The sequence below is a fragment of the Labeo rohita genome, unplaced genomic scaffold (genome assembly GCF_022985175.1).
Source record: "Labeo rohita strain BAU-BD-2019 unplaced genomic scaffold, IGBB_LRoh.1.0 scaffold_799, whole genome shotgun sequence".
NCBI classification, from domain to species: Eukaryota; Metazoa; Chordata; class Actinopteri; order Cypriniformes; family Cyprinidae; genus Labeo; species Labeo rohita.
In genome coordinates this window covers 1-17,810 of record NW_026129743.1, presented here as the reverse complement: position 1 = coordinate 17,810, position 17,810 = coordinate 1, and the positions used below count along the sequence as shown (strand labels likewise).

The following is a 17,810-nucleotide window of genomic DNA, read 5'->3' as shown; positions in this document are numbered from 1 at the left end:
TAAGTCACTGTCACTGTATCCTTAAAGGTTTATGAACTGCATTTGTTTATAATGTTTTAATGTTTCCTGAGGTGCACTGATGTTAGTGTCAAAATGTAGAAAAAAGGCCATTTTCTACTGTGATTTTAGTTCTCTGATTTAAACACTGTTTAAAGAGACGGGTCTCCTTTAAGACTTCAGTGTAACAGTCCACTGCTGACATTAGAAAACATCTTTGCATGAAAATCAATTTAAATATTACGCTTTAATGTAACAGTGTCTGTCACTGCTTATAGGTTTGGGATTATCTTTCACTATTTAATTTAAACCAGCTTCACTGTTTTCTGAAAAATTTTCCCCTTTTTGGTGTTATAGAAATGTTAAACAGCCCACAGTAATATCCAGGAAAGGAAACTACTGCTCATTTTTGGCAAATTGCTAGAAAGGTGGTCAAACACTATAACCACTAGAAAAACACCATAAAGACAGTCCTCATAACTTATGTGCTACATTTATGTGCTACGTAATTCCATATGAAAGCAGTTTCTCATATTTTGACAGAGTTTTTGATAGGCTACACCTCAGCTTTAAAAAAAAAAAAAAAAAAAAAAAAAAAAAAAAAATTCTATTTGCATTGTTCACCAGTAATGACTAAACAAATTATAGCAAAGACTTAAGGCAATCATTTATTAATGTGTTAACTATAAGTACAAATAAATAAATAAATAAATAAACAAATAAATAAATAATTTAAATCTCATATTTCCTTAGTGTGTTGTATATTTAAGTTAATAAGAGGTGTTAAAATTGCTCTGCAAAATGATCTGGTGTGTTATATGTGTTCATTTTAGTTCCATTTTGTGGGTGGGTGATGTTCATGACGGGGAGTTCATGACTGTAAAAAGTTAAGTGACGTTATTTGGAGAATTTTCAGGGATCAACACTGATCACAGTGTATTTGGTCCCACAATAGAGAGTGTTAAAGTAACACTGAAGCAGAGTTGAACTTAATGAGAATGTTAACAAGCAGAAGTACAGAAGGAAAGAGAAACAGAAAAAAAGAGAAGAGAAACACAACTACAACTGACTTACAGTCACAGCCTTAGATGAAATCAACTGAAATAAAACACATTAAATCTCTCAAGATCTCAGCAGAGGATGATTAAACAACTCCACAAACAGCTTCACCAGCTTCACTTATTACTAATCAGTTTGTCTAAAGTACTTATTTAGAACAGAGGTTTAGATGTTGAATTTATTTAGTTTGAACTTACCATTAAGACGATCAATGTTTGCTTTAATTGGGCTCTTTAATTGGGCTCAATTCATAATTTTTCTTTTCTGGCTGCTGTAAGTCTGTGTCTGCAAAACACACTTACTATGGCAAAAAAAAAAAAACAAGAAAAATTAAAGCTGCAAGCAGCGATGAATGGGCCCTCGCACCCGGGCTCACCGCCGATCGGTGGCTTTAGGGAAACAGCGAACGGTGGGCACTATGCTTTTAACATAGTAAATTTAGGAGGAACATATCAAAATCATTTAGATGTGCCAAACTTCCTGCTGCCAGCTGGTGGTGCTATGCCTATAACTGAATATTGGCATGTAGACGTCTTCAGGTCAGCGCTTTTATCAAACATATGAAGTTTGGTGCAGATTGAACATGATATGCTTGAGTTAGTGTAAGATAAGTCATTTCCTGTTGTCAGCTGGTGGCGCTATAATTGTAATGGAATATTGGCCTTTAGATGTGTTCAGGCCAGGACTCTTATCAAACATATTAAGTTTGGGTCAGATTGGACATTGCATGCCTGAGTTACAGTAACTTCCTGTTTCATTGCATTAAGAGCATGCTTTAGCAATTAGCTAAGTGTTGCTAACATGTTATAGCATGTTTCTAGCATGTTGCTACCCTATTTAACACTTGTTGATATTTTTAAAATGTTGCTAGGCATCCACAACAGTATTAAACATGTGACTTCCTGTTGCCAGCAGGTGGCGCTATGACTATAACTGAATACGGGCATGGGCATGTGTTCAGGCCAGGACTCTTATCAAACATGTTAAGTTTGGGGCAGATTGGACATTGTATGCCTGAGTTACAGTAACTTCCTGTTTCATTGTATTATTAGCATGCTTTAGCATATTAGCTAAGTGTTGCTAACATGCTTTACTATGTTTGTAGCATGTTGAATATTAAGTTTGGGTCAGATTGGACATTGTATGCATGAGTTACAGCAATTTTCTTTTTCTTTGTATTAATAGCATGCTTTAGCTCTTAGCTAAGTGTTGCTAGCATGTTGTAGCATGATTGTAGCATGTTGTTAGCCTATTTAAAACTTGCTAATGCTTTTTAATATGTTGCTAGGAGTCCGTAACAGTGTTAAACATGTCACTTCCTGTTGTCAGCAGGTGGCGCTATGACTATAACTGAATATGGACACTGACATGTGTTCAGGAGCAGACTCTTATCACACCTGTGAAGTTTGAGGCAGATCGGACATTGTTTGCTTAAGTTACAGCCACTTCCTTTTTCATGGCGACACGTCGAAATTTGTCAGGCCACCACGGACACGCCCCTCGACGAAAACTCAAAAGCTTCGCAATTTAACATCGCAAGGGCCTTATGATAACACTCAGCAAATTTGAAGATGATCGGATAAAAACTGTAGGAGGAGTTCGTTAAAGTACGAGGCCTGAAAATGGCAAAAACTGCACAAAAATTGTACAGGAAATTCAATATAACGGACTTCCTGTTGGGTTTAGGATGTTGTACCAGGAGACTTTTTTTGTAGGTATTGGTGTGCTACACCTGTGTACCGAGGTTCGTACATGTACCTGAAACGCAGCTCGAGGCGCACTCCGTTGAAATTTTATAGGTGGCGCTATCGAGCCATTTTGCCACACCCACTTCTGAAAACCATATCAGATGTAAATTTTCGCCAGGACTGATGCGTGTGCAAAGTTTCGTGAGTTTTCGAGCATGTTTAGGCCCTCAAAAAAACTTTTTACTTTGGGGAAGAAGAAGAAGAAGAAGAAGAAGAAGAAGAATAAACGGAGCAATTCCAATAGGGTCCTCGCACTGCAGTGCTCGGGCCCTAATAATAATAATAATAATAATAAACGGAGCAATTCCAATAGGGTCCTCGCACCACCGGTGCTCGGGCCCTAATAATAATAATAATAATAATAAACGGAGCAATTCCAATAGGGTCCTCGCACCACCGGTGCTCGGGCCCTAATAATAATAATAATAATAATAATAAACGGAGCAATTCCAATAGGGTCCTCACACCATCGGTGCTCGGGCCCTAATAATAATAATAATAATAATAATAATAATAAACGGAGCAATTCCAAGAGGGTCCTCGCACCACCGGTGCTCGGGCCCTAATAATAATAAACGGAGCAATTCCAATAGGGTCCTCACACCATCGTGCTCGGGCCCTAATAAACAGAGCAATTCCAATAGGGTCCTCGCACTGTAGTGCTCGGGCCCTAAATATTATTTGAAATGTTATTGGTCATTAGTAGAGATTTACTTATTGTGTAATATCCTGATCAAAAGCTGGAATTTGTGGTTACATTTGATATATTATAGAAACATTGTTACATTAATTTGTTATTGTTAAAAATCAAATAACATGATAGACTTAAAAAAAAAAAAAAAAATACTTTGCTCAATATATTTTGAACACCTGTGTGATGTAGATGCAAACATTCATCAAGAATCAGCATATGAATCTCAACGATGGTGACAATAAACAAAACACTTCATGCTGCAGTGCATTCTGGGTGAACCAATCAAAACTCATTCATGGCTCCCAGAATGCATTGCAACATTAATAAATTATGCACCTGAATTGTCTTTGTATTTTCGGGAGTGTTTATTCTTATATATGCCTTAATTTTTTGCTACTTTTGTTGTGACTTTTTAGTAGCCTGTTTTATGATGTTCAAAGATGTTTACTTGCATATTTTGTTGATTGCCACCATTGTTGAGATTCATATGCTGATTCTTCATGTCTATGTGTGCCATGAACAAAACTTTTTCTGTCCACAATTTTAAGAAGAAAATTGTTTAAATTGCTAGAATACTTTTAAAATTCAACTTGTAGAAGCAAAAGGCTTTTATATTCAACAAAGTATAATATCAGTGAACCAAGCCGAGACATGATTTTCAGCATTAAAAAACCAACCGCCCCATCACTTTCTCTCTTTGTTTTATTTGCTATTATGTGCTTTGTAAGCACACAATTACAAAAGAAACTAACATCTAAAACTCTGTAATTCTCATTAAGAACTTTTGTATGACAGAAATAAAATCAAACTGGTTAGTAATAAGTGAAGTTGGTGAAGCTGTTTGTGGCATTGTTTAATCCTCCTCTGCTGAGATCTTGAGAGATTTAATGTCTTTTATTTCAGTTTCATCTAAGGCTGTGACTGTAATTTAGTTGTAGTTGTGTTTCTGTTTGTCTCTTCTCTTTTTTCTGTTTCTCTTTCCTTCAGTAATTCTGTTTGTTAACATGATATATAGTGTCATGGTATATTGATCTCACAGACCACCAGTGAAGAACAGCATGTTGACAGGACCAGAAGTGACATGTTCTTTGACAAAACGGCTCTTCTACATTGATCATGGGTCTGTGATACATAGATTAATTTTATATGAATATATAAACTGTCATATTTTTAATGGACTTCCCATGCATTGTTTTTTTTATTTTAAGTTTCTCTTGACAACCACAACATAATAACAAATTCTCTCACATACACAGCAGACAGGATGATTGTTACTGTTCAGCTTACTTGAGTTTTTCCAGGTGGTTGAGCAGCTTCACTCCTGAAACTCCTGGGTGATTGTAGCTCAGATCCAGCTCTCTCAGGTGTGAGGGGTTTGAACTCAGAGATGATGCCAGAGCAGCACAACCTTCTTCTGTCACCATACAACCAGATAATCTACAACAACAGTGAGTGTTAGTGTGCTTCTTTTTTTTAGAAATACAGTAGCCATGCAACATGTCAAGGGATAATATACATCCAGCAAGTTTTTACAAAAAACACTAACTTTACAGGTATTTCCTAGATTATTATTGTGAACATTCTCTGTAAAATGTAAATCTCTTACAGTTAACCATTAGATAACAACAACACACATGCATGAGCTAATGTAACTATCACTGCATCAGCAACTACACAGTTACTGCCTTTAAAGCCTTCAACACACTGCACAATTTTAGCAGTCATATAAGATCATTGCTGATCACACTGTGTGACATGTAGATGACACCTATTGACTCGTAGGCTATGAAAAAAAGTGTAAGCGGCAGAAGAGGAAAGAATAAGAGCTTGAGGTAAACAGTTTTTTTTGTTGTTGTTGTTTTAACGCTATGCCACGTTGATTTCAAAAAGCATTTTTATTGGCTGGTCGGTAAATGTGGGTCGTGACAGCAAACACACCATGTGATGATCAGGCTGAATTTCTGACACTGTCAGAAAATGATCGTAGGCTATCTTTGGTCACAAGACTGTGACAACGGCCATCTTTGAACCTCTCTCACTATAAGACATAGGATCACAGATTAGGAGCCACGATCACAGAAATCACTACGACTGTTTCACGATGCCAATCTTTCATCTGGGACAGCCAAAAATCGTGCAGTGTGTTTCGGGCTTAAAGGCACAATATGTAAGTTTTTTTGAATTAAAGCAATTTTTTTCTAGTGTAATAGACCATGTCATTGCATCACCTGCCAGTGGCATCATGCACACTTGATTTATACTGTTATGTGTTTTATTAGACAGGTGAGCAACTGCTTGGATACAAATAAAGACAGAAAACTAATCTCTTTTATATAGCTCAACACTGTACAGTCTTATTGTTTCAATATAATTTTCTTGATTTACTGCAAGTATCATGTTTTTACCATGCCTTAGAGAGAATACTATTTTGTCAAGTGGTTAACATAGCAAACTCATACACAATTTTATTTGTATTAATAGTAATAAAAGCTTCATATAATATATTTAAAAATTAATTGCATGCCATTGAGCAACACAAGCCATCCAGCATTTATTAATATCATATTCTAATATCAAAGCAGTTTACTGCAGTGTGCAACAAGTACATGTGTGTGTGGTGCTGCTGACGCAGGAGCCGGAGTTTTGAACCCAGATGCTTTGCTCCATTTATAAGCACACGCTACAGGAATGCACATGCATGCATTGTGATACTCTCATGTACGTGCATAGAAGACTGACACAGAAGAAAACAAATGGCTGAATAAAGTTATTATTTTTAGTTTTCTTTACACACAAAAACTATTCTCATTGCTTTTGTAATATTATGGTTGAACCACTGATGTCACACGGACCATTATAACGATATCCTTAATACCTTTTCGGGCCTTGAATATGTCAGTTGTGTTGCCAAACACATGATACAAATCAAATGTTATTAACAATTACAGTGCTCAAATCTAATAATTACACAGGAATATGTTTAGCCACTCTCAACTGCCCCTCCAGAGGTCTGTGCATGTCACTGATTGAGTTTAAGAAAATTGTCTAACATCTAAGATTTTAGGTTAGGATTAGGGTGTCTGCTGACATAAATCTGAAATCATCAGCATAACAACAAAACGCCAGACCAAACTTCAACATAGGGATGTAACAATTCATGATATTATTTTCTCACTTTTTTTTTTTTTTTTTTTTTTTTTTTAGGACAAAATGAGATTTAAGATGAATTATAAATGTAAGGTGTCCTTTTATTATTTCTCAGACAAAACACTGCACATTTCTTTAAGAAATTGAAATATGTCAAATAACAAAGCTAAATTGACATTTTAAAACAAATCCCAAATCAATTAAATGAATACTACAAATAAAATAAATCTCTTCATATAAACAAACTAAGGCTTTGCCTTTGCTCTTTCCATTTAAAATTAGGCAACCACTGCATTTTAATCACAATCAAAACAAAGATGCTGTACACATGCAGTATGAGCAGTTTTTGATTTAAATTAGATTAGATTTGAAGCAAAAACCGAATGGTCTGATTTTAGCTTTGTGAAACTATTCTACAGAAAACATCTGAACGAAACAAAAACACCAGACATGCTGAATGAGAATGCATATTCACTCTCTGGCAGTAGGTGGCGCTTATGGAACAGCAGCGATAGAGTGTTTTCTTGGTTACCGCTGTAAACTAAGCAGTTTCTAAACACTACTTTAATATGCATGATACACAGGCAAGATAAAAAGAAAATCTAAACTTTCTGAAGACAGTTCCTCTTAGACATTCATATAAATCCTCACTCTCAACCAACTTGAATAAGCACATATTTTTATTGATTTTCATCCAGCCCAGCATGCATTGTCACATTCCTACTTTCAAATGATCTCTCCCATAGGCAACATATAAAGTATATTTCAAAAGAATGAACCCTAGCACAGACCCCTGCTAGAGCCTGCTGAACTAGTCATGGTATACAGGACTAAAAACATTAAAAACAATCAGTGAGGATTTAAATCATTCAAACACAGCACCAGCACCTTTCAAGAATGACAGTGACTACTAGTGACTCTGAGATGGTTGTTTGCAAAAAAAAAAAAAAAACAGTAGTTCAGCAGTTTCTATATGCTGTCACATGACTGGCTGATTAGACAGTTGCATTAATGAGCAGCTAAACAGTTGTACCCAATAAAGTGTCCAATGAGTGTACATGTATATGTTACAAAGAACATTTAAATACCCCATTAAATACCTCAGTAGGTTGAGTTGACAGTTTGGACTCTTTAGTCCAGCACACAGCCGTTTCACTCCTGAATCCTGCAGGTCATTGTTACTCAGGTCCAGCTCTCTCAGAGAAGAGTTTGATGATTGTAAAACTGAAGCCATAGTTTCACAGTGCTGATCAGTGAGATTACAGATTGCCAATCTAAACAGGGTAATGAGAAATAATTAATTACATACACACTGTTGACGTATCTGTTTTAGGTTTTCTTATTGTTAATGTTTTCATGTCTTTAGGTATGTTTGAGTCCATGTGGTGCTGCACAGACCGATCAGTGAGAGTTGCCGATTGCAGTCAGGGGCAGAACTGAAAGCAGAGATTTGAAGTCTGACACTTTCTGCTCCTAATACTGACGTTTTGCACTGTGTTTGTATACTTTATCACAGATGAAGTGAATTAAATGCAATACTTGTCAAATACACAGATGTGTGTATTTCATAATCAGGTGCTCATGCTTATATGATGTTTTAGTTCTATTTGTTTGGTATTTGGTTTTCTGTTTATCAATAAACTGCATAAGTTCTCATCTTAACTCAGTTACAGTAGATCAAACACTACAGATAAACATGACCATAAACAGACTTTACAAATGTACAGACATCAGCTGATGTTTGAAAAGTTTCATATATGTAGAAGATATATGGGCCTCATTTATCAATCCAACATTGAAATGAGCGCAGATCCGAGTGCACAAATCAATTTACAACAGAGTTCACATGTGATTTATGAAACATTTGTATGCTGCCAGTCCAACCAATTGTCATTTGAATATCACACCCCTAAAAACACCCCGTTTTAGAAGCCTTGCCCCTAGAGTTTACAACACAGAAAAACATAACCAGGCCAAAAAGAGGAAGTAATTTCATGAAAGAGAAACTGGTTTTACTCTAAAAACACCCATTAACCTTGTAATTGCAAACAATTACATTAATTTATATGTACATTAAATACCAGTAAATATAATGAAACATTTACAAACATTAAACACTATATAGCCTATTTAGTTCCCCTCACTCCACAACAAATTCTTTAAATTTAATGGTATTACAGAACAAAAATGAAAAATGAGTAGCTATAAAATTATATATTAAACTATACAATAAAACATTAATAAATACAAACGTAAAGTTACATAGAGTGAAACTGAAATGGTATTGGGCTCATTAGCCTCTCATTCGATAAGAATCCAAATGTTTCCAGTTTTGCCATGTAACATTTGGTTGCTAAACTATTACTCATTATGTAAACAAGGCTTGGTACTTCACTCCTGTTCCAATATCCATGTAAAAAAAAACACTTCCCAAAAAAAGTTTCCTATGCGCAGATTTTAAAAAAGTTTGTTTGGATGCTGCACACAGATTTTAAATTAATCAGTGTAACTTTTTGTTTGGTTGACTGCATTTTAGTTTGATTAATGGCTGAAATGTCAAGTTAGCAACACTGATATTTTGTGATGCGACGCACAGCGAGATCCACCGAAAGAGTAAGTCTTTCTTTTATTAGCCTACTTAAGTTAAACTGAAACGTTATGAAGTATGTTTCATTTCATTGCATCGAAATGTTTGACGACGCCAGGATGTTTTTAATGTTCTATAAAATAAAAATGACGCGATATAAAAGTAATAGTGTTTACACTGTAACACTGAATGAGTCTAAGATTGTTTAGACCAAACTACTGTCATATACTCTGTTCACGAATAGATGTTTATGACGTGCTTAACAATAGTAAATTAGTTTCTCAGACATGAAATGGTTCTGTATTGTATACTACATACAAAGCATGCTTGTGTTTATGATTATAAATTCATATTTATTTATTTATTTATCTATCTATCTATCTATCGTATAACAATAGGATAATATTAGTTTATTATTAATACTTTGTTCATGAATAGGTGTTTAACGTGCTAAACAATAATAATTAGTTTCTCAGATATAAAATGCCATTTTTTAAAGATAGTATAAAGCATGTGTGAGTTTATGACTACAAAATCATACTATATGTATATATCCCAGTCAACAATTTGATCTCACACTGATCTCACCATGTGGTCACAATGTGACGTAACAGTGAGCTAAAAGTGTAACCTCACAGCGTCCTCAATGTGTGCTCACACTATGATCACAATGTGAAGTCAAAGTGCACTCACTGCACGGAGACTACAGGGGTTGGACAGTGAAACTGAAACACCTGGGTTTAAACCACAATTAGTATGCCGTTTGGCCTCCTTTTGCAGCCAATACAGCATTATTTCATCTTGGGAATGACAAATACAAGTCCTGCACAGTAGCCAGAAGGATTTTGAGCCATTCCTTTCGCAGAACAGTGGCCAGATCACTATGTGATGTTGGTGTATGAAAACATTTCCTGACTCGCTCCTCCAAAACACCCCAAAGTGGCTCAATAATATTCAGATCTGGTGACTGTGCAGGCCATGGGAGATGTTTAACTTTACTTTCATGTTCATCAAATCACTCTTGTCACCAGTCTTGCTGTGTGTATTGGTGCATTATCATCCTAATACACGGCACCACCTTCAAGGTACAATGTTTGAGCTATTGGGTGCACAAAGTCAACCTTCACCCTCTGCTCTTATTGATGGAATGTGCGATCAGTAAAGACTGGCCACCAGGCTGCATAAATATAGCCATGAAACCTCCAACACTATATTGGCCAGTGTTTCAGTTTCATTGTCCAACCCCTGTAGGTACCCAGCATGCATTGCTGCAGGAAGCTTTTGATTGTCACCATTGTTGAGATTCATACACTGATTCTTGATGTTTCTCTGTTTTTACATGACACGGCAGTTTAAAATGTTTGATTTATGCTTTCAAATTTCTTCATAAATTGTTATGCTGTATAAACAAAGAGCTATTATAATTGATTGCATACTGAATCTAGGTGACGATTGTGTTTTTATCATTAATAATCCCTTCTTGGTATTCCTTGCCATAACAAATGTGGTTTACAAACACAGTTACACATCAGTTGTACACAGCAAAATCCCCAGTGTTAATTTAACACTGTGAGTGTGGACACATATAAACACTGAAGCAGTGTTGAAGGTAATGAGATAATTAGGTGATTAACAAAGTGATGATTGATCATTATTGAAGACACCTGATTTTAATAAGCAGAATCACCAAAGGAGAAAACCAAAATTTTTAAGCAACCATTATAGTGGTCAGTGTTTGCATTAGTTGGGCTCTTGACCCTTAAATCATCAATATTAGCTCCTGTTTGGCTGCAATTACTGAGTTATAACAGCCAGACAAGCAAAGAGCAAAAGTCAGTAAGATGGCATTGACTGTGCTTGCAATGATTACATTGTATAGTGACTTGAGTATTTGACATAGAATTTCCTTACAGATTACAAAAAAAACCTGTGAATACAAGATCAATCAGTTCAGTTCATAATCAGATGAAAAAAAGTTCATCTTAATTTAGACACACAGACATGAAGAATCAGTGTGAGAATCACAACAACGGTGACCATCAAAAAGCGTGTTGTAGCCAATCAGAATTCATCCATGACTCCCATCATGCATTGCGGCATGAATAAATTCTGAGAGTTCAGAGTTGATCTGTTTATGTGAATATGCCGTTTGTCACCATTGTTGAGATTCATGGGCTGGTTCTTGATGTCTATGTGTGCCTAGGTGAAATATTTTTTTTTTTTTTGAACAGGTTGTAAAAAAAAAAGTGCTGGATCTTCTGTGGATTGTCAAGGCAATTACAATAAGCAAAAAAAAACTAACTTAGAGGTTATACTCTAGGTGATTTACGTCAAACAATTACTATGTTAAAACATAATCAGCTAGTGACTTGAGCTTTTGGCTTGTCTGGCTGTTTTAACTCAAATACAGAAGCCAAACAAAATCTAGTATTAAAGATTTAAGGGTCAAGAGCCCAACTAATGCAAACATTGACCACTATAATGGTTGCTTAAAAATGTTGGTTTTCTCCTTTGGTGATTCTGCTTGTTAACATCAGGTGTCTTCAATAATGATCAATCATCACTTCGTTAATCACCTAATTATCTCATTACCTTCAACACTGCTTCAGTGTTAACTTCAACACTGCTTCAGTGTTTATATGTGTCCACACTCAGAGTGCTAAATTAACACTGGGGATTTTGCTGTGTATGTTTGGAGAAGGTTCTACGGAGCCCCTTAAGGGACATGGTGCTGAAAAAAATCAGAGTGAGTGAAAAAAAATTCAGGGTGGGAGGAAAAATATTTTTCAGATTTTTTTGCGTTCTCTCGCAAAACATTTGCGTTCCCTCGCAAAACTTTTGCATTCTCTCGCAAAACTTTGCGTTCCCTCGCAAAACTTTTGCGTTCTCTCGGAAAGTTTTTTGCGTTCCCTCGCAAAACTTTTGCGTTCTCTCGCAAAACTTTTTTGCGTTCCCTCGCAAAACTTTTGCGTTCTCTCGCAAAACTTTTTTGCGTTCCCTCGCAAAACTTTTGCGTTCTCTGGCAAAACTTTTTTGCGTTCCCTCGCAAAACTTTTTTGCGTTCCCTCGCAAAACTTTTGCGTTCTCTCGCAAAACTTTTTTGCGTTCCCTCGCAAAACTTTTGCGTTCTCTCGCAAAACCAGTTGAGTTCGGACAAACACTATCTGTTAACTTTACAGCTTGTAGTGGTTCCTACATTGCACGTTCGCAATTGAGCGACTCATAGAGTTTGATTCTGAACTTGGACTCAAGTAGGCTATTATATAAATACATCAAGGCACGATTTTGGTACATTCTAAAATGTAAACCACTGTAGGACCAAGTTCAGTACACACCTTATATACCAGAATAGCTCAGTATATAAACGTAACCCGCTAAATTGCACGTTAAGCGTATCCCCCAGAAAGAAAACTTAACGGGATAATAGAGTATAAAAGGCCAAACTCGGTATAGAGTTTGTTATACATTTTAAATGTAGGAAAGCAGGTAAGCCCCGAATATGAACAGAAAGCTCTAAATTGCATGTTAAGCCTTTTCCTCCCATAAAGAAAACCCGGCTTTATGAAGACGTTGATAAAAAAAAAGACCAAATATGGAATTATTAAAAATATATCCAATGTACCTTAGCTTAATATAAGAAGACAATGATATAAAAAGCCAACATTTTATGTTTTATTAAAAATAGGCAATTAATGAAGTAATCCATTAAACTAGTGGTTCTCAAACGTTCCAGTAGGTGGCGGCATGTCACTGTCTTAACGAGCAAGGCGTCCCGTCATTCATTCATTCATTCATTCAATAACTAAGCAAATGGTTGTAGTTATGAATGGGTGATTAATCACGGACTCTCCGAATGGTTCAAAGCTGCAGATTAATTCAGAAACGAAACACCGCTGTTGCTTGGAGACACACCAGTTCTGTTGCGGATTTCATTGGAACTATTATTATTTCGTTAAATATAACAAACATCATGTATTTAAAATGTAGGCTACATTTAAAATGTCACTTAATATTACCCTTTTTGTTGAACTGCTATATAAAATAAATGTTGCATTTGCAGTCGTTTGGATATTGCATTCTCCTATTTTAAACATGAAAAACAATAACTCGCACAGGGTATTTTTCTGTATGGAAGACAGTTTTTTATATTTTATATACAGGGGTTGGACAATGAAACTGAAACACTGGCCAATATAGTGTTGGAGGTTTCATGGATATGTTTGCACAGCCTGGTGGCCTATCTTCACTGATTGCACACTGCACCAGTAAGAGCAGAGAGTGAAGGTTGACTATGTGCACCCAATGGATCAAACATTGTACCCTGAAAGTAGTGCCTTGTATCAGGATGATAATGCACCAATACACACAACAAGGCTGGTGACAGAGTGGTTTGATGAACATGAAAGTGAAGATGAACATCTCCCATGGCCTGCACAGTCACCAGATCTGAATATTATTGAGGGATGTTTTGGAAGAGCGAGTTAGGAAAAGTTTTCCTACGCCAGCATCACGTAGTGACCTGGCCACTTTTTTTTTTTTTTTTTTTTTTTTTTGCAAGAGGAGAATAGCTTAAAATCCTTCTGGCTACTGTGCAGGACTTATATTTGTCATTCCCAGGATGAAATGATGCTGCATTGGGCACAAAAAGGCTCAACAACGTACTAATTGTTTTTAAAAAAACAGGTGTTTCAGTTTTATTGTCCAACCCCTGTATATATATGTATATATTTTTACAGTTTTTATATATCAGCTATTTGATCGCGCCGGCGCCTCGCAGCCTGTTCATTATTAAAATAATACACAGAATCACCCAAACAGATACAAAGTTACACTAGTCAGTTTAAATAGTCTGTATTAGTCTGTGTCGTACAGCGTGAGCACCGGTCCAATCCACTGCGGCACATTTTTGTTCATTATGATTTTTTCACGTCGATATTGGAACGTACAAAGCCCGGTTAATTTAATGGTTAATTTATTGGTTTAGCTGCAAATACATTGTGAATATGGAAACATTTGGATTTGTGCTGAAGGAGAGCCATACGTGAGCCCATACTTTCAGTTTCGCTTTAAATTATTTCTTTTAGTTTATTTATAGCTATAAGCTTATACTTATTATTATATACTGCATTATATTATATTTATTCGTTAAAAATGAATAAGTTATAGTTTTTTGGTTTTGGTTTTTGGTCTGTTCTGAATATGGTTAAATTTAAAGGATTTGCTGTGGAGTGCGGCGGACTAAAATAGCCTAGGCTATGTGTGTTTATAATGTTGGTATTATAACACGCTGTAGGCCTGCTGGTAGTATTATTTCTGAATAAATGGGACTAATAGGCTACGTGACTTGTTTGTTTTATTTTTCCTTTCAGAAACTTATATTTTTTTTTTTTAAACAAGCAGCAAACAAATTAACCATGGTTACTATACTTAAACCACTGTAACTACAAATACCGTCTTAATTCGTCCATTAGCTTCCATTAAGCGTTTTCTGTATCCTAAAGGTTTTCTGTGGGGAGAAAAGACATTAGCAAGTTGCATTTATGACTGCTTTATTGAGAGTAATGCTATTAATATTAAAATTTTTATTAGTATGAATAGCATTTATTAATACCGAATTGGGCCTCCGCTGTCACTGTTTTAGTACATTAATCCACATTAAGCGTTTTAGGATTTTCCCAAATCGTGCCTTAAACTATAAGCAATTAAATGACTGTATTTCTATAATAGGCCACTTAAGTTCAAGTTCAGTATAAAACTTATATGAACCGCTCCGTTGTGAACATACTGAGCTGAGTAAACAGGAAGTGTTTGTCCGAACCCAACCGGTTTTGCGAGAGAACGCAAAAGTTTTGCGAGGGAACGCAAATGTTTTGCGAGGGAACGCAAAAAACTTTGCGAGAGAACGCAAAAGTTTTGCGAGAGAATGCAAAGTTTTGCGAGGGAACGCAAAAAACTTTGCGAGGGAACGCAAAAGTTTTGCGAGAGAACGCAAAGTTTTGCGAGGGAACGCAAAAAAATCTGAAAAATATTTTTCCTCCCACCCTGAATTTTTTTTCACTCACTCTGATTTTTTTCACCACCATGTCCCTTAAGGGGCTCCGTAAGGTTCTTATAACATAAATTTGTTATCTGAGTGTGCACTCTGTGAGCATACTGTGAGCTCATCATGTGACACCACTGTGATAGTGTTGAGAAACAGGAAGTAGAATGTCCCCTGGTGACCGATATTTGCAGTGCCTCCTCTCAACCTGCACAACATTTTGAATTCACAATGAGCTCACATATTACTCACACTCTCGAGTATCACACAATGAGAATGATGTGATCTCACTGTGAACATCGCATGATCTCACGTGTTGACTGGGATTACAGATGCTCCTGATATTAACATGCTCACAGTTGTTGTTTTTTTTTTTTTTCTTTTTTTTGTCTAGTGATCTGATTCCTGCACCACAGATGAAGGCTACATGAAGAGTGCTATACCAACATCAAATGTTCAACTACACTGTTTTTTTATTGTAAGACAATGTCCTGGACTTCTGATGAGTTTTGTTTCTTAAATCAATGGAAAGAAGCAGCAATCACTTAAATATTAAGTATAATTTACTTGTTTCACTTGTTGAACAGAATCCAGAAAACAGTTTTCAGGAATGGCACAAGGTCTGTTCACGTCTCTGTGGTTAAATCGGTGTAGTCAATAATGTGCTTTTGACCTTCATTATGTATGTTTTGATGATACTGTGTTGTAAATAAAATACAAATAGTCTAAAACTCCATTCTCTGAATCTCTCATTGTTTCTACCTGACAGTCACAGTCTCATTGATGGGCCATTAGAGGAGGGCCTTTTGTCTCTCAGGTGTAGATCACTCAATATTCATGGCCGTTGTCACTCCCTCACATATTCCCTTTCAGTCACAAAACATGTCTTAGAAAATTTAAATCAATATATTGTTTTCTGTAAACGTGTGAATGAGATGATTTTCACATCATTTTGTAGAAAAAACTCTAGACAACCACATCCAGTTCTCAAAAGTCTTGTGGACTAATGTTCTGGATGTGTTTTATAGTCTTACTTCAGTGACTTAAAGATTTTAGTTTTTCACTAACCACGCATAAACGTTGTTTTCTCAAAAACACAAACATGTATTTTAATGTTGCTTGCATATTATTGTAGCCCAGTTTGTGCTGATTAGAATGTAATCAGACTTTAGCCATTAATATGTTTTTAAGATACTGAAAAAAGCACAAATGTCAGGGCATGTCAAAACTTCTCCAGGGCCCGAAAACACCCTCAGACCCCAGAGGGTTAAAATAAAGATATAAAGAAAACAAATAAAATGCATAAACAGTGTCACATAAACAAAAGTAGCCTATACTTGTACAGCTTTTTTTTTCTTTTGTTAATCTTTTAATTATTTAAAGGGGTCATCGGATGCCCATTTTCCACAAGTTGATATGATTCTTTAGGGTCTTAATGAAAAGTCTCTAATATACTTTGATTAAAAATTCTCAATGGTTTTGTAAAACAACACCCTTTTTACCTTGTAAAACTGTTCACAGAAGTGCTGCAGGTGTGTGATGCGACAATGTGTGAATCCTCATAATCTGTTTTTTAAGATTCTGTTTGCGCATATAAAGCTTAAAGCACTGAAAGAAAAATGAGCTTTGGTTGTCGGTCAGGAAAATAATATAACGCACAAAATGCTGTCATTCAATTTTCTGCATTTGTCTATGTTGCACACAAGTTCAGGCTAACTAAAAAACTTGCGTACATGAGCTAAGACCTGACGTGAGATTTGATTGTACCCACTGCTCACGTCCATATTGATTAATTCCAAGTTTTGTGTAGAAATGACCGTGCACCCAATTTTCTATCGTATGTTCATTTTGTAAATGAGGCCCAACATTAATGTAAAGGTTTACATCCCATAATGATGGTCAGTTATATTGTTTGAAGGTAATGATAATGACATCTTGTGTAGTAACTGACAAAGGATCATTGATTAATGGTCACATTATCATTGTTTCATCCTTTCTTATTCATGTATTTCAATGGCTCTTGATCATTAAACATTTATGAATCAAAATAACCAATTAAAGGCAGAACAAAAATTGGACTCTAAACATACAAAAACATGAAAGAATCTGCTACATAGTCACATTATCACTAACATATGAATCCATGTACAAGTCAAACCTCAGTATGTTGAGTTGACAGTTTGGACTCTTCAGTCCAGCACACAGTAACTTCACTGCTGAATCCTGCAGGTCATTGTTACTCAGGTCCAGCTCTCTCAGCGGGGAGTTTGATGATTGTAAAGCTGAAGCCACAATTTCACAGTGCTGAATTGTGAGATTAGAGCCTGCCAATCTGAAAAAAGGGGGACTTTCGTTAAAAAGCATGTTCATAAGATAAAGTCTGAGTGACTTTATTTCTTTCCTAAACCTTAAACTGTATAACAGAAAAGAATAAACTGCTTTTACACTTGGCATTCTGTCCTGCTCATGTCCCTGTATATTCACTCTCTGGACTTTACAGCGGTTAAACATCCTCAACGACTTAAAAGTTATTGCCAT

The 17,810-nt window shown here is 35.9% G+C and overlaps 1 protein-coding gene across 2 annotated transcripts in view; it reads right to left on the bottom strand.

Moving 5' to 3' along the window:
- LOC127162004 (ribonuclease inhibitor-like) overlaps positions 1-17,675 on the bottom strand; it is a 32,974-nt gene extending 15,299 nt beyond the window's left edge. Inside the window, exons 1-3 of one of the 2 annotated variants that reach the window (XM_051104779.1) lie at positions 17,431-17,674; positions 7,746-7,919; positions 4,786-4,935 (exon numbers count right to left, since the gene is read on the bottom strand). In XM_051104779.1, the coding sequence (XP_050960736.1) occupies positions 4,786-4,935; positions 7,746-7,919; positions 17,431-17,642 (536 nt within the window). In that variant the 5' untranslated portion in view covers positions 17,643-17,674. Of the gene's footprint in view, positions 1-4,785; positions 4,936-7,745; positions 7,920-17,430 lie in introns of both variants that reach the window. The other variant, XM_051104778.1, reaches the window with a different exon arrangement.
- Between the last annotated feature and the right edge of the window lie 135 nt (positions 17,676-17,810).